The sequence below is a fragment of the Arabidopsis thaliana genome, chromosome 4, assembly GCF_000001735.4.
Source record: "Arabidopsis thaliana chromosome 4, partial sequence".
In the NCBI taxonomy this organism is placed as follows: domain Eukaryota; kingdom Viridiplantae; phylum Streptophyta; class Magnoliopsida; order Brassicales; family Brassicaceae; genus Arabidopsis; species Arabidopsis thaliana.
Window position 1 is genome coordinate 2282773 of NC_003075.7, and position 25524 is coordinate 2308296.

At 35.8% G+C, this 25524-nt stretch overlaps 2 protein-coding genes and 3 pseudogenes across 7 annotated transcripts; 3 read left to right on the forward strand and 2 right to left on the reverse strand.

The window, feature by feature from the left end:
• Nucleotides 1–892: 892 nt before the first annotated feature.
• Nucleotides 893–5614, reverse strand: AT4G04560 (annotated as a pseudogene; the record flags this gene model as incomplete). Its single annotated transcript has 1 exon — nucleotides 893–5614.
• A 229-nt stretch (nucleotides 5615–5843) lies between these two features.
• Nucleotides 5844–10193, forward strand: CRK40 (cysteine-rich RLK (RECEPTOR-like protein kinase) 40). Of its 3 annotated transcripts, none has more exons than NM_001340491.1 (7): nucleotides 5844–6369; nucleotides 7389–8113; nucleotides 8276–8392; nucleotides 8463–8596; nucleotides 8684–8894; nucleotides 8974–9211; nucleotides 9309–10193. In NM_001340491.1, exons 2-7 carry the CDS (start codon nucleotides 7765–7767, stop codon nucleotides 9481–9483), a joined length of 1224 nt encoding a protein of 407 aa, NP_001329203.1. In that variant the 5' UTR covers nucleotides 5844–6369; nucleotides 7389–7764; the 3' UTR covers nucleotides 9484–10193. The 3 variants fall into 3 exon arrangements, with proteins under 3 accessions (NP_001329203.1, NP_192366.1, NP_001078351.1); NM_116695.3 differs by lacking the exon at nucleotides 5844–6369 and having other exon boundaries at nucleotides 7130–8113; nucleotides 9309–9447; nucleotides 9661–10178; NM_001084882.2 differs by lacking the exon at nucleotides 5844–6369 and having other exon boundaries at nucleotides 7130–8113; nucleotides 9309–10178.
• Nucleotides 10194–10931: 738 nt separating this feature from the next.
• On the reverse strand, nucleotides 10932–12134 carry AT4G04580 (Homeodomain-like superfamily protein; the record flags this gene model as incomplete). Its single annotated transcript, NM_116696.2, has 6 exons — nucleotides 10932–11090; nucleotides 11199–11274; nucleotides 11368–11461; nucleotides 11611–11647; nucleotides 11746–11822; nucleotides 12020–12134. 6 exons carry the CDS (start codon nucleotides 12132–12134, stop codon nucleotides 10989–10991), a joined length of 501 nt encoding a protein of 166 aa, NP_192367.1. The 3' UTR covers nucleotides 10932–10988.
• A 3360-nt stretch (nucleotides 12135–15494) lies between these two features.
• AT4G04590 lies at nucleotides 15495–17234 on the forward strand (annotated as a pseudogene; the record flags this gene model as incomplete). The annotated part of the gene is made up of 1 exon: nucleotides 15495–17234.
• Nucleotides 17235–20426: 3192 nt separating this feature from the next.
• On the forward strand, nucleotides 20427–24500 carry AT4G04600 (annotated as a pseudogene; the record flags this gene model as incomplete). The annotated part of the gene is made up of 1 exon: nucleotides 20427–24500.
• Between the last annotated feature and the right edge of the window lie 1024 nt (nucleotides 24501–25524).

The following is a 25524-nucleotide window of genomic DNA, read 5'->3' on the forward strand; positions in this document are numbered from 1 at the left end:
ATTAAGTAATGGGCTTAATTTGTTCATGGGCCTTCAAAACAAATGGGCTTAGGCTGAATACCTAAAATAATTAGAGCCTGAAACACTAAACAAAAACATTAGTGCATACTTGCAAATAATCCCATTGATTCATATCATCCCATTGATCAATATCACATGTTAGCATAGTTCAGATTAAAAATCATTTAGCGAACAACCATTCACTCATGAACAGAATTTAGTGACCCAGAAAGTTATTGAAACATGTGAGTACAGTAAGTTGGATTCAAAACATTTTTATACCTTTGAGATCTGTTCCGTGTTCCGTGCCAACCACTTGTTCAGAACTCAGCAAGAAGCTACCATAACCACTCAGATCTTTGATAGATCAACTCTGGATACAGTGGCTAGTCTTTCACACTATCATGCCTTCAATTCCAGTAGATCGGCTCAACGTATAACAGGCAGCTGGAATTTTCCTTTGGAGATTGCTCAAAGAATCAGGAGTGTGATGTTTTCATTTCCACACTTCCTTAGATTTAGATACAACAGGGTTCTCCTTTTTTTTCTTTTCTTTTTTTAAACTTTGGATCCCGGTTGATCTATCAGTTTCATATTAGCAGCATCACTTGACTTCTCAACTGCTGATATCAGTGCATGATGGTCATTTGACACCAAATTAGGCTTTAGATACCCTTAGTTTGGTTTGCACAATACATTGATCTTCTCAGCGCTTTGACCTTTGTTAGACGACAACGTTTTACAGCTGACTATAGAATCAGCATGACAGTATGCTATTTTCCACACACCTTTATTCACAGAGTGTTGATCTTCTATTCATCCTCGGATTTCCATAGCCTGTTCTTGCATTTTTTGCTCTTGTCTTAGATCAACACATCTCACGAAACAAATTAGATCTCAGGCACACCAATTAACTTTCTCAGATCACTGAGGCTATTAAAGTCCAAGATTTTGGTACACAAATCAGATAGTTGATATTCAGTACTCACATGATCAACTACTATCAGTTTCGCCTCAACAAGTTTACAGATGAAATGGTGTAGAATATCAATATGCTTAGTGCGTGAATGTTGAACAAGATTATTTCCTATGTTTATTGCACTTTGATTATCACAATAAATTAGTAAAGAATCAGAGATCATACCATAGTCCGCTACCATTTGTTTCATCCACATGATTTGAGTGTAGCAACTCCTTAGAGCAAGGTACTCTATTTCAGTAATGGATAGAGACACAATATTCTGCTCCTTACTCTACCACGAGACCATGTTGCTACCCATGAAAACGTATCCACCACTTGTACTTCAGCGAAACTTCCACGGATCCAGCCCAGTCAGCATCTTGCACTGCATCAGACTCTTATAATGATATTCAGGCACTGCGACTCCTGATATGTACAGAGACTCATCCACTTTGACTCCAGATATGTACAAAGACATGTACAAACACCATCAGATTCAGTTCCTGATTCATCCGCCACCAGCAGGCTTGGTAACTTTCTCCCCCCGAATCCTTCCCATAGCTTCATGTGGGATGTGATTTGAATACTTACTAGACTGCTGCAACTTGCTACTAGTGACCAAGTCCTGACTATGTAGGTACTTCGGATTCAGAATACCTCTTTGAACGAACTCCTTTGAATGTGGATTGGATGATTTCCACATGTAATGGTTACCACCTGTGATGTGTCCTTGGTCACGACAGTACCAACAGTTCCTCGTTCTTCTGCTCAGTTGTTTGACACTCGACTGACTAACTCTTGCTTTTGACCTCGTCCTTGCCTTCACATAACCAGACTTAGCAAAGTTGTTAACAAGAACAGCTCTATTCATAACCTTATTTGAGGTACATGAATATCCACAGTTACGATAAAGATCATCTTTCTTTATGTAGACTTGATTCCCTTGCTTATCGTTCTTGTGGTGCTGCTTGTGGTGCCTGACTTGCGTAACACGATTCAGCTGTAACAATCAGCTCTGTAGTGTTTCTGACTTCCGCAATACCAACATCCTGTTCTTCTGCTCCTCAGATGATTGTGATCAACCTAATAATCTGACTGCCTCCAGTTCTGAGTAGGCATACTCCTGGTCAACGCCTTTCGAGCCTTCGAGGGTGCATCCTTGCGGTGGGCTTTTACTGGTTTGATATCATCAGATTTCTCATCTGAAGTTGTCCCTTTGACAAAACGCGTTCCTCCTTTTGAACTTGATCCATCATATCCAAGACGCCAAGTAACGTTTGAAGTTCTTCCAACAGTCAGGAGCTTATCCAAGTCTTTAGTCCCCCTACTCAGCATCTTGATGTTTCTCGGTTGGTCTTCTAGCTGTTTCTCCAATCCTTGGATTTGATTCTCTCTTCACCATGCTCCTTTCAAGTGCAGAAACTTTTTCCATCAAGATTTCCTTTTCAGAAATGAGCTCCTTATTTTCCTTCTTTTTCAGAATCACTCTGAATCAGTATCAGACTCTTGATCGTTCCCATCTGAGCATCTTCCTCAACCGTGTGGTCATCATCTTCAATGGCACCAAAATAGGTTGCGTAGCTGTTGAGAATTTCTTCCTTATCAGTATCATACGCCTGCATCATCCCAACAACCTGATCAAACTTTAATTGATCTGAGTTCAAAGATACATCAATCGCTGACTTGTGTGATTGAAACTTGTCTGGTAGACTCCTGAGAAATTTTTTCACCATCTTCTTGTCCTTGTACGTTTTTCCTAGGACAACAGCCTCTTGTGTGATGGAGCTCAATTTGCCGTTGAAGTCATCCACGGATTCTTCAGCTTCCATGGTCAGATTCTCAAACTCTGACGCAAGCATGTCCAGACGAGTACGCTTCACATTGTTGGTGCATTCAAATGAGACTTGCAGAATTTCCCATACTTCCTTTGCTGATAAGCATCCTTGAACCTGAGTGAACTTATTCCTTAACAAAGATCCAAAAATCACAGACAGTGCCTGAGAGTTGTGATTGGCTGCTGTCTTCTCATCCGCAATCCATTCAGTCCTTGATTTCGAAACAATGTCTCTCTTTGCATCCTTTGTGGTAGGAGGCATCCAACCATCTTCTACTGCAAACCATGCATCCATGTCGATACTTTGAATCGATCGCTTGATCAACACCTTCCAATACCCGTAATGCTCAGCATCCAGCTTCAGTGGCTTAGGTATCGCAATGAACCGTTGTGCTTTCTCCTTCCCTTGTCGCAAGATCTCACCTGTTGAACAGATTCACAACTTCTTTTACCAAGTGTCCGCTCTGATACCAATTAAGAGGGTATAGAGGATACACAACACGCTGATTTTGTTTGGAACGCGCCAAACAAACGTTTTTTCTTTATTCTTATTAATAATAAATCTTTTAGAAGGATTTTATTATCTCGGCAATTATTTGATCTATTCTACCCTAATGATTAACCCCGACTAAGAACAAATCTAAGCCTAATCGCTCCTATGTTTCTTATCACACGCATGTGAAGAGGAGAGATTACAGACACCCACTTTCTAAGCTTTTGCTAAGCTTCGAAAGCTTTACACGTATGGCAATATTCTAGTGTGGTTAGGCGGCTCAATGCCTACTCATAGAATATTTATGCTATTCTCGCTAACCCTAATCCCTAGGATCTCCGAGAATCAATGAGCGGGATCTTTCTTGAATCGTCAAGCCTATTTCTTTTCCTTGTTCGAGATCCTCCTTGATATTCAAGCCTATCTCTTTCCTTGTTCGAGATCCTCCTTGATATTCAAGTTTATCTCTTTCCTTATTTGTTGAAAAAAATATTCATCAAATCTTCTCAACTGACTTTCGTCTTTAATTACCATGCCAAGTCAGCAAAGCTTCTTGGCACGTCACATCAACCACTCTAGCTCCGTCATGTCAGCTCATGCATCTATGTCAGCAACTTAGACGTTTAATGTAAATTTTGTTGGAAACTGAAGCCTCTTGTTACAAAGAACAAAACAAGTGTTTACTTGTTGTTCTGTTTCTTATGAAATACACAGAGCAAAAGAGAAACTGACTTTTATTGAATGGAGAACTTGTTCGTTTCATCACGATACAAAAGGTTTAAATAGAAAACAAATAGACACAACAAGTGAAGAGTTTTGTCTCTTTCTCTCTAAGATAAACGGCACAACCTAATCTAAAAGTCACGACTCTAACAAACACCTTTTAATACAACATAATTATAACCTATAGACCAAACTCAATTATAAACTAACATTCCCCCTTAATTGAGTTTCGGTCTTACTCCAAGCTTCCTCCTTAGTTCTTCGAACCTTGCCTTGTTTACTCCTTCTTCACTTGCTAGTAAAGCACTTGTGTTCGCCTTTATCCATCTCAATGGAAAACTCTTCTGCATCATCTTCATATCCAGTATCCTTCTTCCTTGAGGATCGTTGATGAGACATCTGTTGTCTTCAAATAAGACTCTGTATCCCTTGGATACCATTTGAGAAACAGTCAACAGATTTCTTGCTAAACCCGGCACTAGAAACACCTCTTTGATGATCTTCTCTCATTGGCTTGTCATCACTTGGATATTTCCTTTTCCTGCCGTCATTACATGTTGACCATTCCCCACTTTGATCGGTACCTTTACACTTTGATCAAGAGTGATGAAGTATTTAACTTCCTTGGTCATATGGTTAGTGCATCCGCTGTCAACTAGCCATGTCTCATCATTCACGTTTGATGATGTTTCTTCTTCGACTGCACTGAACAGCATGTGATCCTCATCATCATTTGTTTCTTCTAGACTTAGATCCACTCGCTCGGTCCTTCTAAGTCTGCAGTTCTTTGCTAGATGTCCCGGTTTGTTACACACGAAACATCTTCTCTCATTGTTCCCCACTTGTTGCGAAAGAACACCTTTGTTCTTCTTCATCCAGCAATCACTCTCATTGTGATTTTTACGTTCGCAAACGTCACACCATTTCCCAGCCTGCGTTTGACGCTTGTCTTCACGTTTGTTTTCTCCATAGAACGCTCCTTCCGTTGATCATTCGTCTCGCATCTCTACCCGCTTCTCGTGTGCTTTCAATGTGCCTATCAACTATGTTACGGACAACGAAGTCAGATCCTTCGTTTGCTTCATCATAGCCACTATGATGTCAAATCTTTTCGGAAGAGAAATTAGGATTTTTTGCACTATTTGATAGTCTGATTTCTCTTCTCCATGAACTCTCAGTTGATTTCCCATCTCAATCAACTTGGTCATGAAAGTGTTGATATTGTCACTTTCTTTCATCTTCAAATTCTCATACTCCCTTCTAAGAGATTGAAGCTTTATCATCCTGACTTGTGGTGATCCTTGAAATTCCAATACCAAGGCTTTCCAAGTGCGCTTGATGCAGGGGCGATTCTCGGAAATATGGAATCTGAGACGGCAGTTTGAAGAATTTGCAAAGCGGTTAGATCCTTTAAGGATGCTGCTTCACATCGTGTCTTTTGTTGCACTGCTTCAGGGCTATGATCTCCTTCTGCGGGTGGTTTTGGAACTCCTTCGTCAACAATTTCCCACAGTTTCTTTGTCTGGAAAATTGTTTTCATCTTGATGCGCCAAAAACCATAATTCTCTTTGTTGAAGATTGGAGTCACAATGTGTGACACCATCTCCATAACTCTCTCGTGTTTATTAAACTCTTTACTTGAAATGTTTGGCCCTTGAATCAGTAGGGCTCTGATACCATGTTGGAAATTGAAGCCTCTTGTTACAAAGAAAAAACAAGTGTTTACTTGTTGTTCTGTTTCTTATGAGATACACAAAGCAAAAGAGAAACTGACTTTTATTGAATGGAGAACTTGTTCGTTTCATCACGATACAAAAAGTTTAAATAGAAAACAAATAGACACAATAAGTAAAGAGTTGTGTCTCTTTCTCTCTAAGATAAACGACACAACCTAATCTAAAAGTCACGACTCTAACAAACACCTTTTAATACAACATAATTATAACTTATAGACCAAACTCAATTATAAACTAACAGATTTGATGCAGCTTCCTAATTTCCAACAGCTCCATGATGTTTATCAGCTCGTTGTTGTCAGAATCTGCATCTTCATAAATTTATAATAAATATAAATATATAATGTATAACTGTATGTAGAACCGTATATTGTGGATCCGTGAATTGGTGGAAGAGTTGCTATTGCGGAATCGTCCAAGAAGCTATTCATAAAATCAATCACGAAAGAAAAAGAATTTGTTTTGCTATTATCTCTATATTGTGGGTAGCCATTTTTGGAATCTTTGAAAAATCAACCAATACGCATTTTCTCTCAGTTTGGAAGTTAACAAAGACGCGTTTTTTCAAGGTTTTGTGGGGACTGGGGACCAAAAGTTCTTAATATGGGTTAACGTCTCACAGGTAATACCAAACATTTCATTTATTTGTGTTTTTCTATCACTATCTTTTCCACATTTTAGTATTTTACTATTACATATAATTTTTGACTAAGAAGTTGATTGTGAATGAGTCTGTACATCTTCCTAGAAATGATTATAAGTATATTATTTAATTTGTTACTCCCTCTATTGTCATTTATTTGTAGTTTAAGTTTCAAGGTTTTGGCACAAATGAAATTATTTCGTTTTTTATTATTATCTTTTAATATAGTTAATTATCTATTTAAAAACAATTCAACAAATTGAAAAAAAAGTTTTGTAGAATTTCTAAGAGTCAAAAATAATAAAATTTCCATTAAAAATTGAAAACAACAAATAAAATGAAACTATTTGTTTTTGCTTAAACAACACTTCTTAAAAAACAGAGGAACCATTGTAAAATAGATTTTTCCCAACACAAATCGAAAACGTAACTTATATAATCTCTATATTTTTAGTAATTCAGCGACTTATCATTTCATTGTTAACTATTTTTCACTGACATGTTTCTCGTTATATAAAAGTCTCTGTTTATGTCAATGGTCGTATGTGAATGGTTCATGTATTATGCAAAACTGTTTATGATAATATTGCCGGGGAAAAAAAACTGCCATGTTTCATTTTTTTACTAGTTATTACATTTGATTATTATCAACCAACTTACCATTGAAAGATAACTTGTGATTATTATTTACAGTAACGAAGAAAATTAGGCCATATTTTGTTTTCTTTTTGGAACCTTTCAAATGTCAAAGCTGGTAGGCTATATAAATATAAACAAAGCTCAAAAATTTATTACTATACTTAACAGTAACGAAGTAGACTACTTCAAGTAGTACATCAAAAAAAAAAAAACCAAAGAAGTTGTTATCTTTAACAAACAAAAATGGGAAAATGCTCTGCTTTGATGATATTCCTCTCTTCTTCTCTTCTACTTGTCCTTCAAACACTCCATGTTGTTAACGCGGTCAAATGTTTCGGAAACTCCTTCAACGGTAACAGCAGCACCTTCGCTCAGAATCGCCAGAAACTGTTCCCTACTCTTGCTGACAAAGTCATCATCAACGACGGATTCTACAACGCTTCACTCGGCCAAGATCCCGACAAAGTTTACGCTCTTGTCAGCTGCGCAAGAGGCTACGACCAAGACGCTTGTTACAATTGTGTCCAATCATTGACTCAGAACACACTAACAGATTGTCGAAGCCGTAGGGATTCGTTCATATGGGGAGGCAATGACGATGTAACTTGTCTTGTACGTTCCTCAAACCAGTCTACTTTTGGGAGCGTCCAGCTTAAACCTCCTGTTGTATGGCCAAGTCCAGATACTATAGAGTCATCTAAAAACATAACCCTTTTCAAACAACAGTGGGAAGAAATGGTTAATCGGACCCTAGAGGCTGCCACGAAAGCTGAAGGTTCCTCGGTGCTTAAGTACTATAAGGCCGAAAAAGCGGGTTTCACCGAGTTTCCAGATGTTTACATGCTGATGCAATGCACACCCGACTTAAGTTCACGAGATTGCAAGCAATGTTTGGGAGATTGCGTGATGTACTTTAGAAAAGACTATATGGGAAGAAAAGGAGGCATGGCTAGTCTTCCAAGCTGTTATTTCAGGTGGGATCTATATTCTTTCCATAATGCTTTTGATAATGTAACAAGAGTTCCTGCGCCTCCTCCTCGACCTCATGCTCAGGAAAAGGAGAGCTGCATAACAGTAAAAAAAGGTAACACAAATTATTTTAGCTTTCATTTAGAGCTCAAAAGAGCCAATTTTGAGGAATATTGTTTACATAAGTGACATGAAGCGGTTTGGTATGAACTTTTCGTGCCAAATTGTTATTATGATTAAGAGGTTAATTCTTAGACAAAGGGTTGGTAATTTGCAGGGAAAAGCATTGGGTATGGCGGAATTATCGCAATAGTTGTGGTGTTTACTTTCATTAATCTTTTGGTGTTTATTGGCTTTATCAAAGTCTATGCACGGAGGGGAAAATTAAATAATGGTAAGTGTAACTTGCTTCAATCAAGCTTATGATGTAGAGAGTAAGGCTTATGGATTTTTTGTTTTTTTAGTTGGTAGTGCAGAATACTCTGATTCTGATGGTCAATTCATGTTACGGTTTGATCTTGGTATGATCGTAATGGCAACTGATGACTTCTCCTCTGAAAATACGCTTGGCCAAGGTGGATTTGGTACGGTTTATAAGGTAATAATAAACTTTTTCCTTAATGATGAGTTCTTGATCAACATTGGTCTTTTATGAGTAAATAGATATCTTGAGAATGGGTTTCAGGGGACATTCCCAAACGGGCAAGAGGTAGCGGTCAAGAGACTAACAAAAGGATCAGGACAAGGAGATATGGAGTTTAAGAATGAGGTTTCACTCTTGACAAGACTCCAACATAAGAATCTTGTTAAGCTTCTTGGGTTCTGTAATGAGGGAGATGAAGAGATTCTTGTCTACGAGTTTGTCCCCAACTCAAGTCTTGATCACTTTATCTTTGGTGAGCCTTCGAAAGACAGCTGCCAAGTTGGATAGATTTAGAACTTTTAGCAAACTAAATGTTTCTTTGAACTCTGCAGATGAAGATAAGCGTTCTCTTCTTACATGGGAGGTGAGGTTCAGAATTATAGAAGGCATTGCTCGAGGTCTTCTCTATCTCCATGAAGATTCTCAGCTGAAGATTATTCACAGAGACTTGAAGGCAAGCAACATACTTTTAGACGCTGAGATGAACCCTAAAGTTGCGGATTTCGGGACTGCGAGGTTGTTCGACTCCGACGAGACTCGAGCTGAAACAAAAAGAATAGCTGGAACCCGGTAAGAAATATATCAATCAAATTTGATGACACATTTCAAATGCTCTGTTTTGAAAACAGAGTCCATGAATTAATGCTATTGGTTTGCATATATGCAGTGGATATATGGCTCCTGAGTACTTGAATCATGGACAAATCTCAGCTAAATCTGACGTTTATAGCTTCGGTGTTATGCTTCTAGAGATGATTAGTGGTGAAAGAAACAATAGCTTCGAAGGAGAAGGACTTGCAGCTTTTGTAAGCTTCTTCACAATTTTTTTTTTTTTTGAATAGCTGGAGGTTTTGGGCCGAAGCCCGTAATCCCCCCAGGACCGAAACCACAGCATGTAATATTAGTTTCGTTCCAAGCGTTACTCGAACCGGCGACCTTAAGCTTCTTCACATATCAGTTTTTGTTTTTCTATCTTCAAAACTTTATCCCGAAAGTAAGAACTTATGTTTTTGGTGTAGGCATGGAAAAGATGGGTTGAAGGAAAGCCTGAGATTATAATTGATCCGTTCTTAATAGAGAATCCAAGAAATGAGATCATCAAGTTGATCCAAATTGGTTTGTTGTGTGTTCAAGAGAATTCAACAAAGAGACCAACCATGAGCTCTGTAATAATTTGGCTTGGCAGTGAGACTATCATCATTCCTTTACCTAAAGCTCCTGCTTTCACTTGGATTCGATCCCAATCTGAAAGTGGTGCAATGTCATTGAGCGACGATGTCTTCACGGAGTTGAGTTGTCGTTGAGATATACATCAGTTAATCAAAATATTTGAATATTTTTTAATATCAAACTCCATTAATCTGCAAATTTGTTAGTAAATCGCATAATCTTGGATTCGAACTTTAGACTTCTTTGGTGTAAAGGCTTTATTAACTCTTGATTAACCTTTGGGCCAAGAGGGTTTTCGCGTCCAGTTTTGTTTTAAAACTATTTTCACCAATATTAATTAATATTATAGAGGTAAGAAATAAATAAACTTAAAATGTTGCACATATAAATATGATTTAATAATAACTGAAATATCTTATAAATCTCAATTAGGAGAAGATAATAAATCTTTTCTTAACAATCAGATAAAATATCAGTTCTTAATTTCAGTTACTTTATTCTGATATATCTTACTCTAAATAGAATTATAAAGAAGTTTTTTTCTTTCTTTTTGTTAAAACAAATATTATAATATAACAATTGTTTTTAAGTATTTTCACATTAATTCCCAAAACAAAATATATCACGTACCTAATATAGTTCTCCCTAATATATTTCTTCTAAATGACCAATAAATTTCAAAGTTGATTTTAATTTTACATGACCAATAGAGTGAGGATAAAAAATCTTTTCTGACCAATCAAATTCCTGATTTTAGCCACTCTACTTGATTCTTATCTTAGTATGAACATATATATAAGGAAGTTTTTTTTTTGTTGTTGAAAATATAATATAAGGAATTTTCCTTGATATTTTCAGAATTCCCAAATAAGAGTATATCTATGTACCTAATATAGTTCTTTCTAATATATTTTTCTAAATATATACCTAAACAAAATCTAGTGCAGCCGAATATTGTCAAAGACTCAAAGTTGCTTTCAATTTTGTAATAGAAATATTTTATATAAATAATATTTCCCCCAAATAGCATGGATGCAAAATCACATAATAGCATTATAAATAGAATACCATAAAATATTGTTCAGTTTTTATTTTTCTTATCCCATTATATATATGAGATAAGCATTACATAAAATAGAGAGCAAGCATAAAAAAAAAGATAGAAACCAAACTCCTCTTAGTACTTGCGACCAAGAGTGAGTTCAAGGGACAATTCTTCTTCACCAGTTGCACCACCAACAACAACAACATCATTGCCTCTGTTTTCATTTAGTCCAACCTGCCATAAAATATACATTAATCTAGTTTCATAGGCATCAAATCAACATGTTGATAATCATGCATGATATTTAGTAATATAAAAATTACAAAAGGAAAAAAAAATTACCTTTGAAGATTGATCTAGAGACTTGTTACTTGATCCCAAAACTGGGGTTATCTTCTCAGTATTATCCAGTTGTAGCCTAGAAGAAATTGAAAAAGAAGATTGTTTTACTCACGAAACCAAAAAACGATTAATTATATGAAAAACTAAGTTGATACATGAACATAAGAACCTTTGTTGATTTTGGATAAATTGGGTAGCACGTTCATAGATTTGAAGATATTGCTGAGATTGCCTCTGTGTCATCTCCCGCATCATTTTTATTTCTGTCAAAGGATTGGAGGTGCATAATTATGAATAAACGGATATAAACTTCACTATGCATTATGTTGAAAATCTAAATATTCCTTATGCAAAGTTACACGACAAACATATTTATTAAAATTTAATTTAAAATGTAAGATAGTTATTTTACCTTTACTAGATTCTTCTTTCTTTTTGTTCCTATACATCTATTGAAAGTAAAAAAATAAAAAATAATTCAGTACTTGCCATCTTAGATAGTATATGTTTTGTAGATAAGTTTTATACACTATATAATTATAAAGACCTGGAGATGACTTTTGACATGTGATATTGTGAGGTCTCTCACACCCATAAGACTCAAAATTCTCTTAGGAGTTGCACCTGCAAATTTAAGGAGAACAATAATATCGACTATAGTGAATTAATCTAAAAAAGGATATAAAGAGAACATTAATCATGGAAAGGTCTTAAAAGGAAAAAAAAGATTGTTGATTTCAATGACAATTTTTTTTTCTTTGAATTTATTTCAGAAGAATCGTCTTGTTATAGTTTTGCGATATGGAAAGAAAACCGCTTACTCTCTTCGCCACCGAGTTTTTCAATAACTTGAATAAAACGGATATCAAGATCGTCGGTCCAGTGCATTCGCGGATTGTCTGACCTAATGTAAGATCTAACCATCGGATCTTGCATTTTTTTTATCTCTCGTAAAATTTTTAGTTTGATAATATTGAGAGTGTGCACCAATTATTTATAGAAAAATTATATGGAAAAGAATATTAATATTTATTTCCCAAAAATAACCTAAGAAACAAATATTTAGAGCTAGTAAATGTTATTGTTGTCACGTGTAATTTATCATTTAAATATTTCTGTAAAAAGGATATATAAAATCGCATTTTAAGAAATATTTATTTTCTTGACAGCTCCATGTGTTCTTTTCTCTAATAATAATATTTATAATAAATTTTAAAATAAAAAGTTAATACTACTAGATTTGTTTCAATTTTATTCTAAGAATAATTCTATCTATGCTTGATATTTATATAAATAAACAAAGAACAATCCAAAACTAATTTATGGCATAAAGCCTTAATGCTTATTATTATCATTTTGAACCAAATGATATAAATAACTTAAAAACATCCCAAACAAATATGAATTATATATGTCATTATATTAATATAAATTAGTTGTAGACGATAGAAATAATATATTCTTATTAGATTAAAAAATTCTGAAATTTAGTTTTTATAAATGATTATGCTATATAAGTAGTTTTCATTTATTTTTTTTCTGATTTCTCAAGTAATTACTCGATACAAGTTAGTATAAACGCAGTCGATCCAGAAGGACCAAAGATACTCTAAGGATTTCCAAGACTCATTTTTAGCTAGCGCGAAAAGGTTGTTTGTTTGGATTTTCAGATTGTAAATAAAAATTGCAAATAATTTAAAGATCAACTTATGAATTAAAGACATTGTGCTATAGGGTATTTCAGATATCAATGAATAATGAAAACATTAGACAAGGAATTCAACCATGAAGCATCGGGCTTGAACATGAACACAAATTTAGACTAAGTCTCTCTTAAGACATTAATCATTATATTTAACTATGCAACTACTAAACTCTTGTTTTTAATTTTCTAGTCAAATCCGTATTAGAATTAGGTTCATTCGGTTCACAATGCATTCTAACATAAACTCTCATTGGTTAGAAATACATTGCTCAATTTACATTTGTTCAGACAGTCTATCAAACATTTTTGATGCATAGAAAAATCTAGAATCTAAAACAGAGTGTTCGATCTTTTTCTAGCATTAAGAACAAGTGAATCAAAGAACTTAAGGATTAAAAACTCAAGAAAACAATCAAACCATCAATTCATTGAATCTCCTACTTAGAACCCTAAAACCCAACTAAAGGACTATTTACTCATAGCAAAAGGAATAACACAAAGAGATGAAGAAGACATAATAGATTACTAAACAATAAAAGAAAAGGGATTAGAAATATTTTCCAAAGTATCAAAGAGGATGAATCTCTAGAATCCCAATAGGGGAATAAAAAATTAGGTCTCAAAAACCCTGCTCTATAAAATGAAAAATAAAACTGCTTAAGGAAGACCGAAACTGGGCATCAGGTAGTTGCCTGATGAGATTTGCGTGATGTCATTCCCCAAAAGATTTTTAGGCAAGAAAACGAAACTGGGCACAAGTAGTTGCATGATAAAATTTGCATGATGTCATTTTCCAACAGAGTTGTCTTGAATCACCAATTTTTCATTTCTTCTCCGAACTCTTGGTTTTGATACAAAAACGCCTCCAACTCCATCATTGCTTCCTAAAACCTGTAAAGACTCAATCAAGGACTGGAAGACTCTAAAAACATACTTTGACTCTATAAAATAATGATTTAAGAAAGAAAACAAAGACTCAAAACCGATAAAAATAAAACATATCATTTTCATCGAAATTATAAGTAGTTTTCATATACAGGGAAATCTTTAAAAATTAATACTTCAATTTATAGTGATTATTGATTTAAAAAATAATACTTCAATTAATTTATAGAGACGGAGGTTATTTTAATTACTTCATAAATTAATAATCACTATACAATAATACTTCATAATTTATAGGATTTTCAAAAATATTATTATCTTATCTTCTCATTGAATTATGTTAAACATTGCAATCTTTTGCTAACATTTATGCATCCCATGAAGGGTGGCATACATTTTAGCAAAAGATTGCAATGTGAAGGTAGTTGGCATACATTTTAGCAAGAGATTGTAATGTGAAGGTAGTTTGAGCTCAAGTATATATATGTCATGTCATTCATGTCTTCACTAGATTGGACTTTAATGGACTCGTTTCTTAACAGAAAAAGTAGACATACGATGTGTCTGCGTTACAAACATGTCCATGAAGACAGTTTTCTGATGATGTAGACCCACAAGAGCAACATTCCTTATAAGCCCGTGATCGGGCATGAAAACTGACCCCAACTTCAAACCTAATATCTCTAACAGGTTTGATTATTGGTTGCTCAAGAGGCTGCTCATCTTCAACCATAAAAAGGTATCAACATACTCACCATAAACCTCTTCTAGAGTAGGGTAATACTTCTTATCATTAGGAAGAACAATTTGGTTCTCAATCTCAACATAACATCATTGATTGTAATAATCCAACCATCCATGTTTGCCATGTTTATTATCTTCTTCATCCTCTCTCTCTCTCTCTCTCTCTCTCTCTCTCTCTCTCTCTCTCTCTCTCTCTCTCTCTCTCTCTCTCTCTCTCTCTCTCTCTCTCTCTCTCTCTCTCTCTCTCTCTCTCTCTCAAGTCCGATATAGTTACCAAACAAGCTATAGTCCTCTTTATGTAAACCATGCCGTTGAATAGCTTTATCTGAAACATCACTACAAGAATATTGGGTTTTAATAGCACTATAATATAGCGTTTATGTCAGTAATGCTATTGTTATGTAACCACTTTATTTTAAATAGCGTTTATGTATAATGAAACGCTATGATATAATAAACTATAAGTCACGTGTTTATTAATCAGGTTTTCAATAGCAGATTTTAATAAAAACGCTATGTTAAAGTTAGGCGGTAACCTAAAAAATTAGATCCCGTACTTAGAAAAATTTCATTCTCTTTGGCATCGAAAAATCCCCAAAATTTGCAGACCTAATTTTCTTCCCTCTCTATCAATTTCTCTCGATTTGTTTCCCTCTCTATCAATTTTGCTCGATTTCTCTCGATTTCTTCCCTCTCAGTATTCTCTTCCAACCAAATCTAGCTCGCTCAGTCACATTAATCTCATCTCCGGTTTGATTTAGGAAGACGAGAAGACAATATCTAGCTCTCTCAGTCTCATCTCCGGTTCAATCTCAGTCTTGTTCTTCACGTTCTTCATCTCCGGCTCGATTTAGGTATTTCACTCTTATCCTCTGTTGTTATCAGATCTCCTACTCTATTCTTGTACATGTTTAACTGGAATTCTCTTTGATAATTGTATACACCGTCGGAGTGTTTGTACCATGGATAAAGCTTGGGTCTGGTTACCAAGGTAAGACGTTGCTCTCGTTCTCTTTACTCTTCTTTAATCTCGTTATCGGTCTGAAAAACTTTAAGTTTTCTAAAAGAATTTTGATTTTGATTGCTTACAGGAATTGCCTTGAGTATGAGGAAGGAGCGACTAAGTTTGTATTTGATTCAGCAAGCTGTTTGGGTAATGTATCAGATATGCTTTGCCCTTGTGTTGATTACCGCAATATGGTTCATCAGTCAAATGAGACAGTGTTAGAGCATCTAGTGATTAGAGGGATGGATATTAAGTATAAGAGAAGTAAGTGTTGGAGTAAACATGGGGATAGAAGTAACAATACAGCAGAACAGACGTCTGAGTATGAGGCTTATGATTTGTTTAGGACAGCTTTTATGGCAAGTGAGGAGAAGCTACCATCGCAGCAACATAATGTTGAAGAGTCAGAAACAATGGACAGTAAAGAAGAAGTTGAGTTCAGAAAGAAGTTAGAGGATGTAGAAACTCCATTGTATTCGACTTGTCTGAACTACACAAAGGTTAGCGCAATCATGGGACTTTATAGGATAAAGGTCAAGAATGGTATGTCAGAGAATTTTTTTGATCAGCTTCTGACACTTGTTCATGATATGTTACCAGGAGGAAATGTGCTGCCTAAGTCTACAAATGAGATGAAGAGATTTCTGAAGATTTTTGGTTTTGGTTATGGTTCCATTCATGTCTGCATGAGTCATGAGTGCATCTGTCTGGAGACCTACTCCAACCATTTTCACACTTGGTGAAGCTGTAGGAAGTAAAATTGCATGGCCCGCTGACAAGATAATATTGGATGACGATATTGACTTGACACAAGATAATGTGGGATCAGAGGTAAATAAGAACTCCATCTATGTTCCTCTTGCAGTCATATTGATTAGATTACTAATATAGACTGTGGATTATTTGCATGACTCATTAGCAAGCGGATGCTACCATTGGAAGAGTTCACATCTATCAATATTGGAATGGAGATGATGAATTGATTGCTGAAGGTTTGTTGTTGTCAACTGATGGTGAAGAATTGGTAGACGGTAGACCTCTGGGACATGGTGCTGCAGCCATTAAGATCGTGTTGGTGGTTAAACCTGAAGCTTATTTATGGAGACCAAATCCGCCAATCTCATTGATGAGGGATGCACTAAATGAGACCATCGCATGGCCTATTGATAGGTTACACCTACTTGATCTACCTGCAACAGATGAATCAACCAAAAAAACACATCGAGTAAGTTTTTAATTAAGTAGCTTCATGTTTAGATTAGAAAATGGGAATATTAGAGTAGCTTCAGGTTTAGATTAGAAAATGGGAATATTAGAGTAGCTTCCTTGATGTGTTGATGTTGCTGTGATGTTGATGTTGCTGTGATGTTAATCTGATGAATTGTTTTAAATTTTTTGTTGTTAGAGTACTAGTACTCCCAGCACTGGTAATAGCAGCAAAGGTTCGAAACAGAAGTGCTTTCTATTAGATATTGATAACTCTGGGAAGAAAGTTGCAGTAGGTCGTGTGTCTTCAATTGATCCAGCAGAGAAGGTCCATCACGTCCCTTTAGGTTCCAACGCTAGCAAGGTCTGGGTAGAGGTTTCCAAGGTTGATGGTGCACGAGTGTGGAGGCCAAATTCCGAAGTTACATTCATAGCTGATGCAGTAGGAACCACAGTTGGTTGGCCTAATGACAAGATTGTATTTGTGTGACAATATTTGTGGAACAAGATTGGTCTTAAGTACAATGAACTTCAAATCTTGGTGTGTATTGTGTAAACTAATGTTGTATGTGACAAATTCATAAGTATTTTCATTCAATATAATCGTCTTTCTATATATCGATTTCTCTAATTTGAATCAAATTTTAAATTTCGTTTAGAATCAATTATAGCAAGAAACAAAATTAAACCATTACATTTTTTGAAAAGCTATATTAAAAATAACCATAACAATATAAAAATGTTGTTAATAGTCTAATTATAACAATATGATTACGCTATTAAATAATATTTAAACCGACGAAATCGCTATTGTATATTGTAATATAATAGCAGACATTATAAACGCTATCTAAAGTGTCTGACCTACGATGACGAGCACAGAAATAGCGCTTAACGAAACGCTATTAAATAGTTAGATAGCGTTATTCGGATGCTACCAAAAGCCAATATTCTTGTAGTGCATGTTGGCCCCTAAAGCTATTTGACAAGTTTAAAGAAGGAGATAATTGTTTAGGGTTTCTTATCTTGTGGTTTTACTATTTGTCTTTTATATTTATAAATAAACTTGGAGGGCTTCAACCATCTAAGCTGCTCCTTAACTCCATTTTGTGGTCAGTAAACTATCTATTATATGTTTTTCTTTTGACGAATTTCTTTGCAAAACCAAATCTTGGATTAAAACATGAGCAATTTTGAGAAAATATGGGCATAAACTTTCTCAAATATTAAAAGAGGAGACAATGAATCGCATTGGAAGTAAGAACTTGGCCCCTTGAAGAAACGACATACATTAACAACACAACAGCCAGAAGATCAAAACCTGGAACAAAATCATGAACAAAAAGTCCAAGATGGAATTTTTGCGTAGTAATCATCAAAGTGTCTAAGAGAACACCATGCAAAGCTAGAATCGACCGAAAACTTAAGCTAATTTTGACTAGATCAAAATCCTAGGCTAGAACCATCCAGAAACCCTAGGTTATCATACAAAGATGATAATATAGATTGGTTTGTTGTGTGTTCAAGTGTATCATACAAAGATGCCAACCATGAGCTTTGTAATAGTTTGGCTTGGCAATGAGACAACCACCAATCTTTTTCTCCTGCTTTCATTAGGAGTCTGAGAATGGTACCTAACATACAAATTGGCTATGAGTTCAGTTAGATGATAAGTTTTTTTTTTTGTGCACTCAGTTAGCTAATTCAAATGTTATTTTTAAGGTATAATTGTTGTATGTGTCATCTAAAATAAACTTCAAATGTTGCACAAAGTAATATGATTTAAATTTTAAAATAACCAAAATTTCTTATAAACCAAGATAAAGAGGATAAGAAATCTTTTCTGCCCAATCAGATTCTTGATTTTGATTTAGGTTACTTGATTCCTATCTTACTCTGACATAAATATAAGGAAGTTTTTTTTCTTTTTTGTTAAAAAGTGTAAAGTAAGAAATTTTCTAAGCATTTTCACATTAATTCCCAAAAAGAAATATATCTGTGTACCTTATATAGTTCTTTTGTTGATACCTAATATAGTTCTTCCTAATTTGTTTTTTATATTTCTTCTAAATATATACCTAAGCAACCAAATATTTTTAAATTTGATTTCAATTTTGGCATACCAAACAAAGTGTGTTCTACTACATATAAAAACCTCTTTAGGAGATGTATTTTTCCTGATCTCATTTATTTGATTCTTATATATCTTACTCTAAACAGAAATATAAACAAGTATGTTTTCTTTTTGTTAAAAAAATACTATAAATGTATAAGGAGATTTTCTGAGTATTTTCACATTAATTACCAAAGAGAAATATATCACATAACTAATATAGTTCTTCCTAATATATTTCTTCTTAATATATACCTAAATAACCGAATATTTTCAAAGTTGACTTCAATTCTTTTCATCCAAACAAAGCATGTTCTACTAAATCTAAATACCATTTTAGGTGACTTATTTTGTGCTTCAAAAGAAGCTTGTTTTTTATTGTTTGTTCCATTTTGCTACCAGTATATACTTTTAATAGAATTGCCAATACCCACAAAACTTTACTTACACCATTCAAAAGCTATGTTGTTTTTGAGACTTTCTATTCATAAAAATATTGAGAACTTAAAAACTTATTTAAATGGTATTTATCTTATGGAATATAAATATTTTATAAAAGTAATCTTTCACCCATATATATAATGGATGGAAAATCACATAGTAACATCTTATAAACGCACTACCATAATATATTGTTAGGTTTTTATTTTTTATTAGCCCATCATATATATGGGATAAGCAATACATAAAATAGAGAGCAAGCTAAAAAATTAGAAACCAAGTCCTCTTCGTAATTGTGACCAAGAGTGAGTTCAAGGGATAATTCTTCTTCACCAGTTGTACCACCACCAACAACAACGACATCATGTCTCTATTTTCATTTAGTCCCACTTGCCATAAAATATACATCTATTTCGTTCACGTTAATGATCACATAGTAACATCTTATAAACATTTACTAGCATAATCATAATGTAAGAGATGCAAAGGAAAATAATACCCTTGACGATTGATAGAGAGACATGCAAAGATACTTTCATAGGTTTGTTACTTGATTCCAAAATTGGGGTTACTTTCTTAGTAATATTGTTCAGGTTCTTAATTTTGATTCAACTTTAAGTGACCGGTTTAGGTGCTGTGGTTAAGTGGAATTGAGTACCGGTTAGATGGAGCCAATTGAAACGGATTGGAGAAACAAATGGAAACCTTCTTTTCACGAGAGAGGGTCTTCTGTTATGTTTGGGACTTAGTATAAAAGCCCTGTAATCTCTTCTTCTTCATTATCCGTTTTCATACTTGTAAAAAAAAAAAAAAAACTTTGAGCTCTGAGACTCCATTGTTGAGCTCTGCTCTTGCTCTGTAATTCTCGTTCTGATTTAGTGAATTGCCGAACTGATTTGGCCCCAGACGTAGACTTGATCATATCGATCTTGTTGAACTGGGTAAACAAACTCTTGTGTTGTTTTCTTTCGTTCTCTGTTTCGATCTCTTTCTTGAGCTGATTTGAGTTTCGATTGTTGAGTGATTGAGAGTTTGTGAGGATCTTTGTATTGTGAATCGAGCATAAAACGTAACAGATTGGTATCAGAGCCCAGGCTTTTGGGTGGTTCATTCACATCGCATCGATCGATGGCGACGACGACTAGAGTTGAGATCAAAGCCTTCGACGGCGATAACGACTTCTCGTTATGGAAGATGAGGATAATGGCACAACTCGGAGTTCTTGGATTGAAAGGAACTCTAACAGACTTTGCTTTGACAAAGACTGAGCCATTAACGAAGAGTGAGGAGAAGCAAGTAGCTTCTGGAGATGAATCATCTGATTCAAGTGCTGTGTTGACTAAAGAAGTTCCAGATCCTATTAAGATTGAAAAATCAGAACAAGCGATCAACATTATCATCAATCACATAAGTGACACAGTCTTGAGAAAAGTAAATCACTATAAAACTGCAGCTACATTGTGGGAATTGTTGAATGAATTGTATATGGAGACGTCGTTACCAAACCGGATCTATGCACAATTGAAATTCTACTCGTTTAGAATGATGACTTCAAAGACGATTGATCAAAACGTACGTTGATGATTTTCTGAGGATAGTTGCAGAATTAGGAAGTCTTGATATCAAGGTTGCAAAAGAGGTTCAAGCGATTATAATCTTGAATTCGTTGCCTGTTACCTCTGATGAGCTGAAGCATACCTTGAAGTATGGAAATAAAACTCTATCTGTGAAGGATGTAGTTTCTTCTGCAAAGTCTCTTGAAAGAGAAATGGCTGAGCTTAAAGAAAACACTAAGGTGGTGAATACAGCTTTATACACTGCAAAAAGAGGCAGACCACAAACACGAAATCAAAATGGTGGTCAAGGCAATAACCAAGGTAAGAACCAAGGAAAAGGCAGAAGCATGTCGAATTCTAAATCTCGTGTAACCTGCTAGTTCTGCAAGAAGGAGGGACACGTAAAGAAGGATTGTTTTGCTAGGAAGAAGAAGTTCGAAAATGAAGAACAAGGTGAGGCAGGTGTGATCACTGAGAAGCTGGTGTACTCAGAGGCACTTAGCATGTATAACCAAGAAGCTAAAGAGAAGCGGGTTATTGACTCTGGTTGTACCTACCATATGACTTCAAGAATGGACTGGTTCTCAGATTTTAATGAAAATGAGTCAACACTAATCTTATTGGGTGATGATCACACTGTTGAATCAAGAGGCACTGGTACAGTGAAGATTAACACTCATGGTGGAGCCATAAGGATGCTAAAGAATGTCACATTTGTTCCAAATCTGCGAAGGAACTTGATCTCTACAGATACTTTGGATAAGTTGGGCTTTAAGCATGAAGGTGGAGATGGTAAGATCAGGTTTTACAAAGAAAACAAAACAGCTCTACTTGGAAACTTGGTTAATGGACTTTATGTCCTTGATGGTCACACAGTTCTGAATGAAAGCTGTAATGCTGAAGGGCCAAAAATAAGACAAGTTTATGGCATTGCAGACTTGGTCACATGAGTGTGAATAACATGAAGATTCTGACTGAGAAAGGTTTGATTGAAAAGAAGGATATCAAAGAGCTGGATTTCTGTGAACATTGTGTTATGGGGAAGTCAAAGAAGCTGAGTTTTAATGTGGGAAAGCACATTACTGAGGACCTACTAGGATACCTACATGCAGATCTTTGGGGATCTCCAAATGTTACCCCATCTCTCTCTGGTAAGCAGTATTTTCGGTCTATAATAGACGATAAGTCTCGAAAGGTTTGGTTGATGTTCTTGAACCAAAGATGAGACATTTGACAAGTTCTGTGAGTGGAAAGAGTTGGTGGAAAATCAGGTCAATAAGAAGATTAAAGTGTTGAGAACAGACAACGGCTTGGAATTCTGCAATCTGAAGTTCGATGAGTACTGTAAAAAGAATGGTATTGAGAGACATCGAACTTGTACCTATACACCACAGCAAAATGGTGTTGCAGAAAGGATGAATAGAACTCTCATGGAAAAGGTGAGATGTCTTCTTAATGAATCAGGTCTAGATGAAAGATTTTGGGCTGAAGCAGCCTCAACTGCAGCCTATTTGGTAAACCGATCACCTGCATCTGCAGTAGACCACAACGTTCCTGAAGAGCTGTGGCTGAGCAAGAAACCAGGCTAGAAACACCTAAGAAGGTTTGGTTCTATTGCTTATGTTCATCGAGCTCAAGGGAAATTAAAGCCTAGAGCTTTAAAAGGTGTGTTTCTGGGCTATCCACAAGGAGTCAAAGGCTACAAAGTGTGGCTATTGGATGAGGAGAAATGAGTCATCAGTCGGAGTGTTGTATTTGATGAAGACTCAGTTTACAAGAATCTGCTACCTGAAAGTGATAAAGAGCAGATTGAAGGTGAACTCGGTAAAGAGACTACTATTACTGTCAATGACAGTGTTAAAGAAAAAGGAGAAAGTTTTGTTTCAGGTGGAGCTATTGAGGAAATCAGCGACAGCAGTGACTCAGAGGCTGTTGCTACAGAAGAAGATTCACCTATACATACTGTAAATCTCAAGAACTACCAGCTAGCTCGAGACAGAACCCGAAGGATCACTAGACCACCTACTAAGTTGTCAGACTATACTCATTTTGCTTATGCGTTAGTAATGGCAGAAAAACTTGGTGAAGAGGAAGAACCTCACTGCTATCATGATGCAAGAAATGATAAAGACTGGGAGAAATGGAATGGTGGTATGTATGAGGAAATGGACTCATTGCTGAAAAATGAAACCTGAGATATTGTTGATAGGCCTAAGGATCAACAGGTGATTAGCTGCAGATGGCTATACAAGATAAAACCAGGAATTCCTGGTGTTGAGTCAAAGAGATACAAGGCCAGGCTAGTTGCAAGAGGTTTCACTCAGAAGAAAGGGATTGACTATGAAGAGGTATTTGCTCCAGTGGTTAAACACATTTCCATTAGAATTCTAATGTCTATTGTAGTTGCAGATGACATGGAACTAGAGCAAATGGATGTTAAAACGGCCTTCCTGCATGGAGAGCTAGATCAAGTGCTTTATATGGAGCAGCCTGAAGGATTTGAAGCAGATCCAAACAAAGATCAAGTGTGTTTGTTAAAGAAGTCCCTCTATGGCTTGAAACAAGCACCTAGACAGTGGAACAAGAAGTTCAATGCTTTCATGATGGATCAAGGCTTTACTAGGAGCCTACATGACTCGTGTGTATACGTCAAAGAGGTCAGCCCTGATCAGTTTGTGTATTTACTGGTTTATGTAGACGACATGTTGATAGCTGGAAAGAGTATGGCTGAGGTTAATAAGGTCAAAGAAGGGTTGAGTTTAAACTTTGAGATGAAAGACATGGGTGCTGCGAGTAGGATACTTGGAATTGATATTGAAAGGAATAGAGAGGAAGGAACTTTGTGCTTATCTCAGTCGAAGTACTTAGAGAAGGTCATTCAGCGTTTTAGAATGGCAGATGCAAAAGGTGTGAGTACTCCTATTGGTGCTCATTTTAAATTGTCAGCAGTCAGGAACAATGATGAGAGTGTTGACACAGAAGTTTGTCCTTACTCCAGTGCAGTAGGAAGTGTTATGTATGCAATGATAGGGACTAGGCCAGATGTAGTTTATGCTCTTGGTTTGGTGAGCAGGTTCATGAGTAACCCTGGTCATATACATTGGGAATCAGTCAAGTGGTTACTAAGGTATCTTAAAAGGTCAATGGATCTGAAGGTGGTTTATACAAAAGGAAAAGACATGAAGATACATGGATCTGTGATTCAGATTATGTTGCGGATCTCGATAAGAGAAGGTCCATAAGTGGATATGTTTTCACGGTTGGTGGGAACAATGTGAGCTAGAAGTCAAGCTTGCAGCATGTGGTAACATTGTCCACAACAGAAGCTGAGTTTATTGCACTTACTGAGGCAGTAAAAGAAGCCATTTGGATTCGAGGTCTCTTGGATGATATGGGATTGAAGCCAGAAGCAGCTTCAGTGTGATGTGACTCTCAGTCAGCGAGTTGTATGTCGAAGAACAATGCTTTTCATGAAAGAACAAAGCACATTGATGTGAAGTTCTATTTCATAAGAGACATAATCGAAGCTGGTGAAGTAGAGGTTGAGAAAATCCACACTTCAAGGAACCCTGTAGATATGCTTACTAAAGTCATACCTTTGCACAAGTTTGAAGCAGCTTTAGATCATCTAAAGCTTCTCAGGTGATACTTGGTGATATGTTTGCCGAAGGTTAAGTTCAAGTAGTGCAATTCACTGGAGAATGATGAAAGATTGAATCAAGGTGGAGTGTTGTTGTTCTTAATTCTGATTCAACTTTAAGTGACCGGTTTAGGTGATGTGGTTAAGTGGAATTGAGTACTGGTTAGATGGAGCCAATTGAACCGGATTGGAGAAGCAAATGGAAACCTTCTTTTTGCGAGAGAGGGTCTTCTGTTATGTTTGGGACTTAGTATAAAAGCCCTGTAATCTCTTCTTCTTCATTATCCGTTTTCATACTTGTAAAAAAAAAAAGAAACTTTGAGCTCTGAGACTCCATTGTTGAGCTCTGCTCTTGCTCTGTAATTCTCGTTCTGATTTAGTGGATTGCCGAACTGATTCGGCCCCAGACGTAGACTTGATCATATCGATCTTGTTGAACTGGGTAAACAAACTCTTGTGTTGTTTTCTTTCGTTCTCTGTTTCGATCTCTTTCTTGAGCTGATTTGAGTTTCGATTGTTGAGTGATTGAGAATTTGTGAGGATCTTTGTGTTGTCATTCGAGCATAAAACGTAACAAATATCAAATTGTAACCTAGAATAAATTAAAATAAGATAGTTACTTTACTAAACAACAACAAAAAATGACACTACAAAAGCCAAAGTTAATACTTAATACATGAACAGAAGAACCTTTAGTGATATTGCAAAACTTTGGTAGCATCACGAGCACGTTCGTTAATCTGAAGGTATTGTTGAGATTGCCTCCTCTCCATTTGTGTATCATTCTCCTTTCTGCATAATAAAGTTATGGATAAAATAAGATATATGCCCTAAAGACCCTATGTGTTGTGTTTAACATCATTATATTGTCCTTTGCAAAGTTACAAGACAAACATATCTACTAAGAGGCGATTTCGGAGTACCCTCCTCCTCAGGCGGTCCCTACTAGTCTTCCTCCTAATCGGAATGTTTGTCAGTTTGATGCATCTTGGCACCAAGAGGACACCTTGAGTGGACATGGTTGGGTTCT

What these genes read in the sequence shown, in the direction of transcription:
- CRK40 (NM_116695.3), top strand. Translation starts at nt 7,273, where the DNA reads ATGGGAAAATGCTCTGCTTTGATGATATTCCTCTCTTCTTCTCTTCTA. An exon ending in CTGCATAACAGTAAAAAAAG is followed by an intron (nt 8,114 to 8,275) that starts GTAACACAAATT and finishes GGTAATTTGCAG; the next exon opens with GGAAAAGCATTGGGTATGGC. An exon ending in AAAAGAATAGCTGGAACCCG is followed by an intron (nt 9,212 to 9,308) that starts GTAAGAAATATA and finishes GCATATATGCAG; the next exon opens with TGGATATATGGCTCCTGAGT.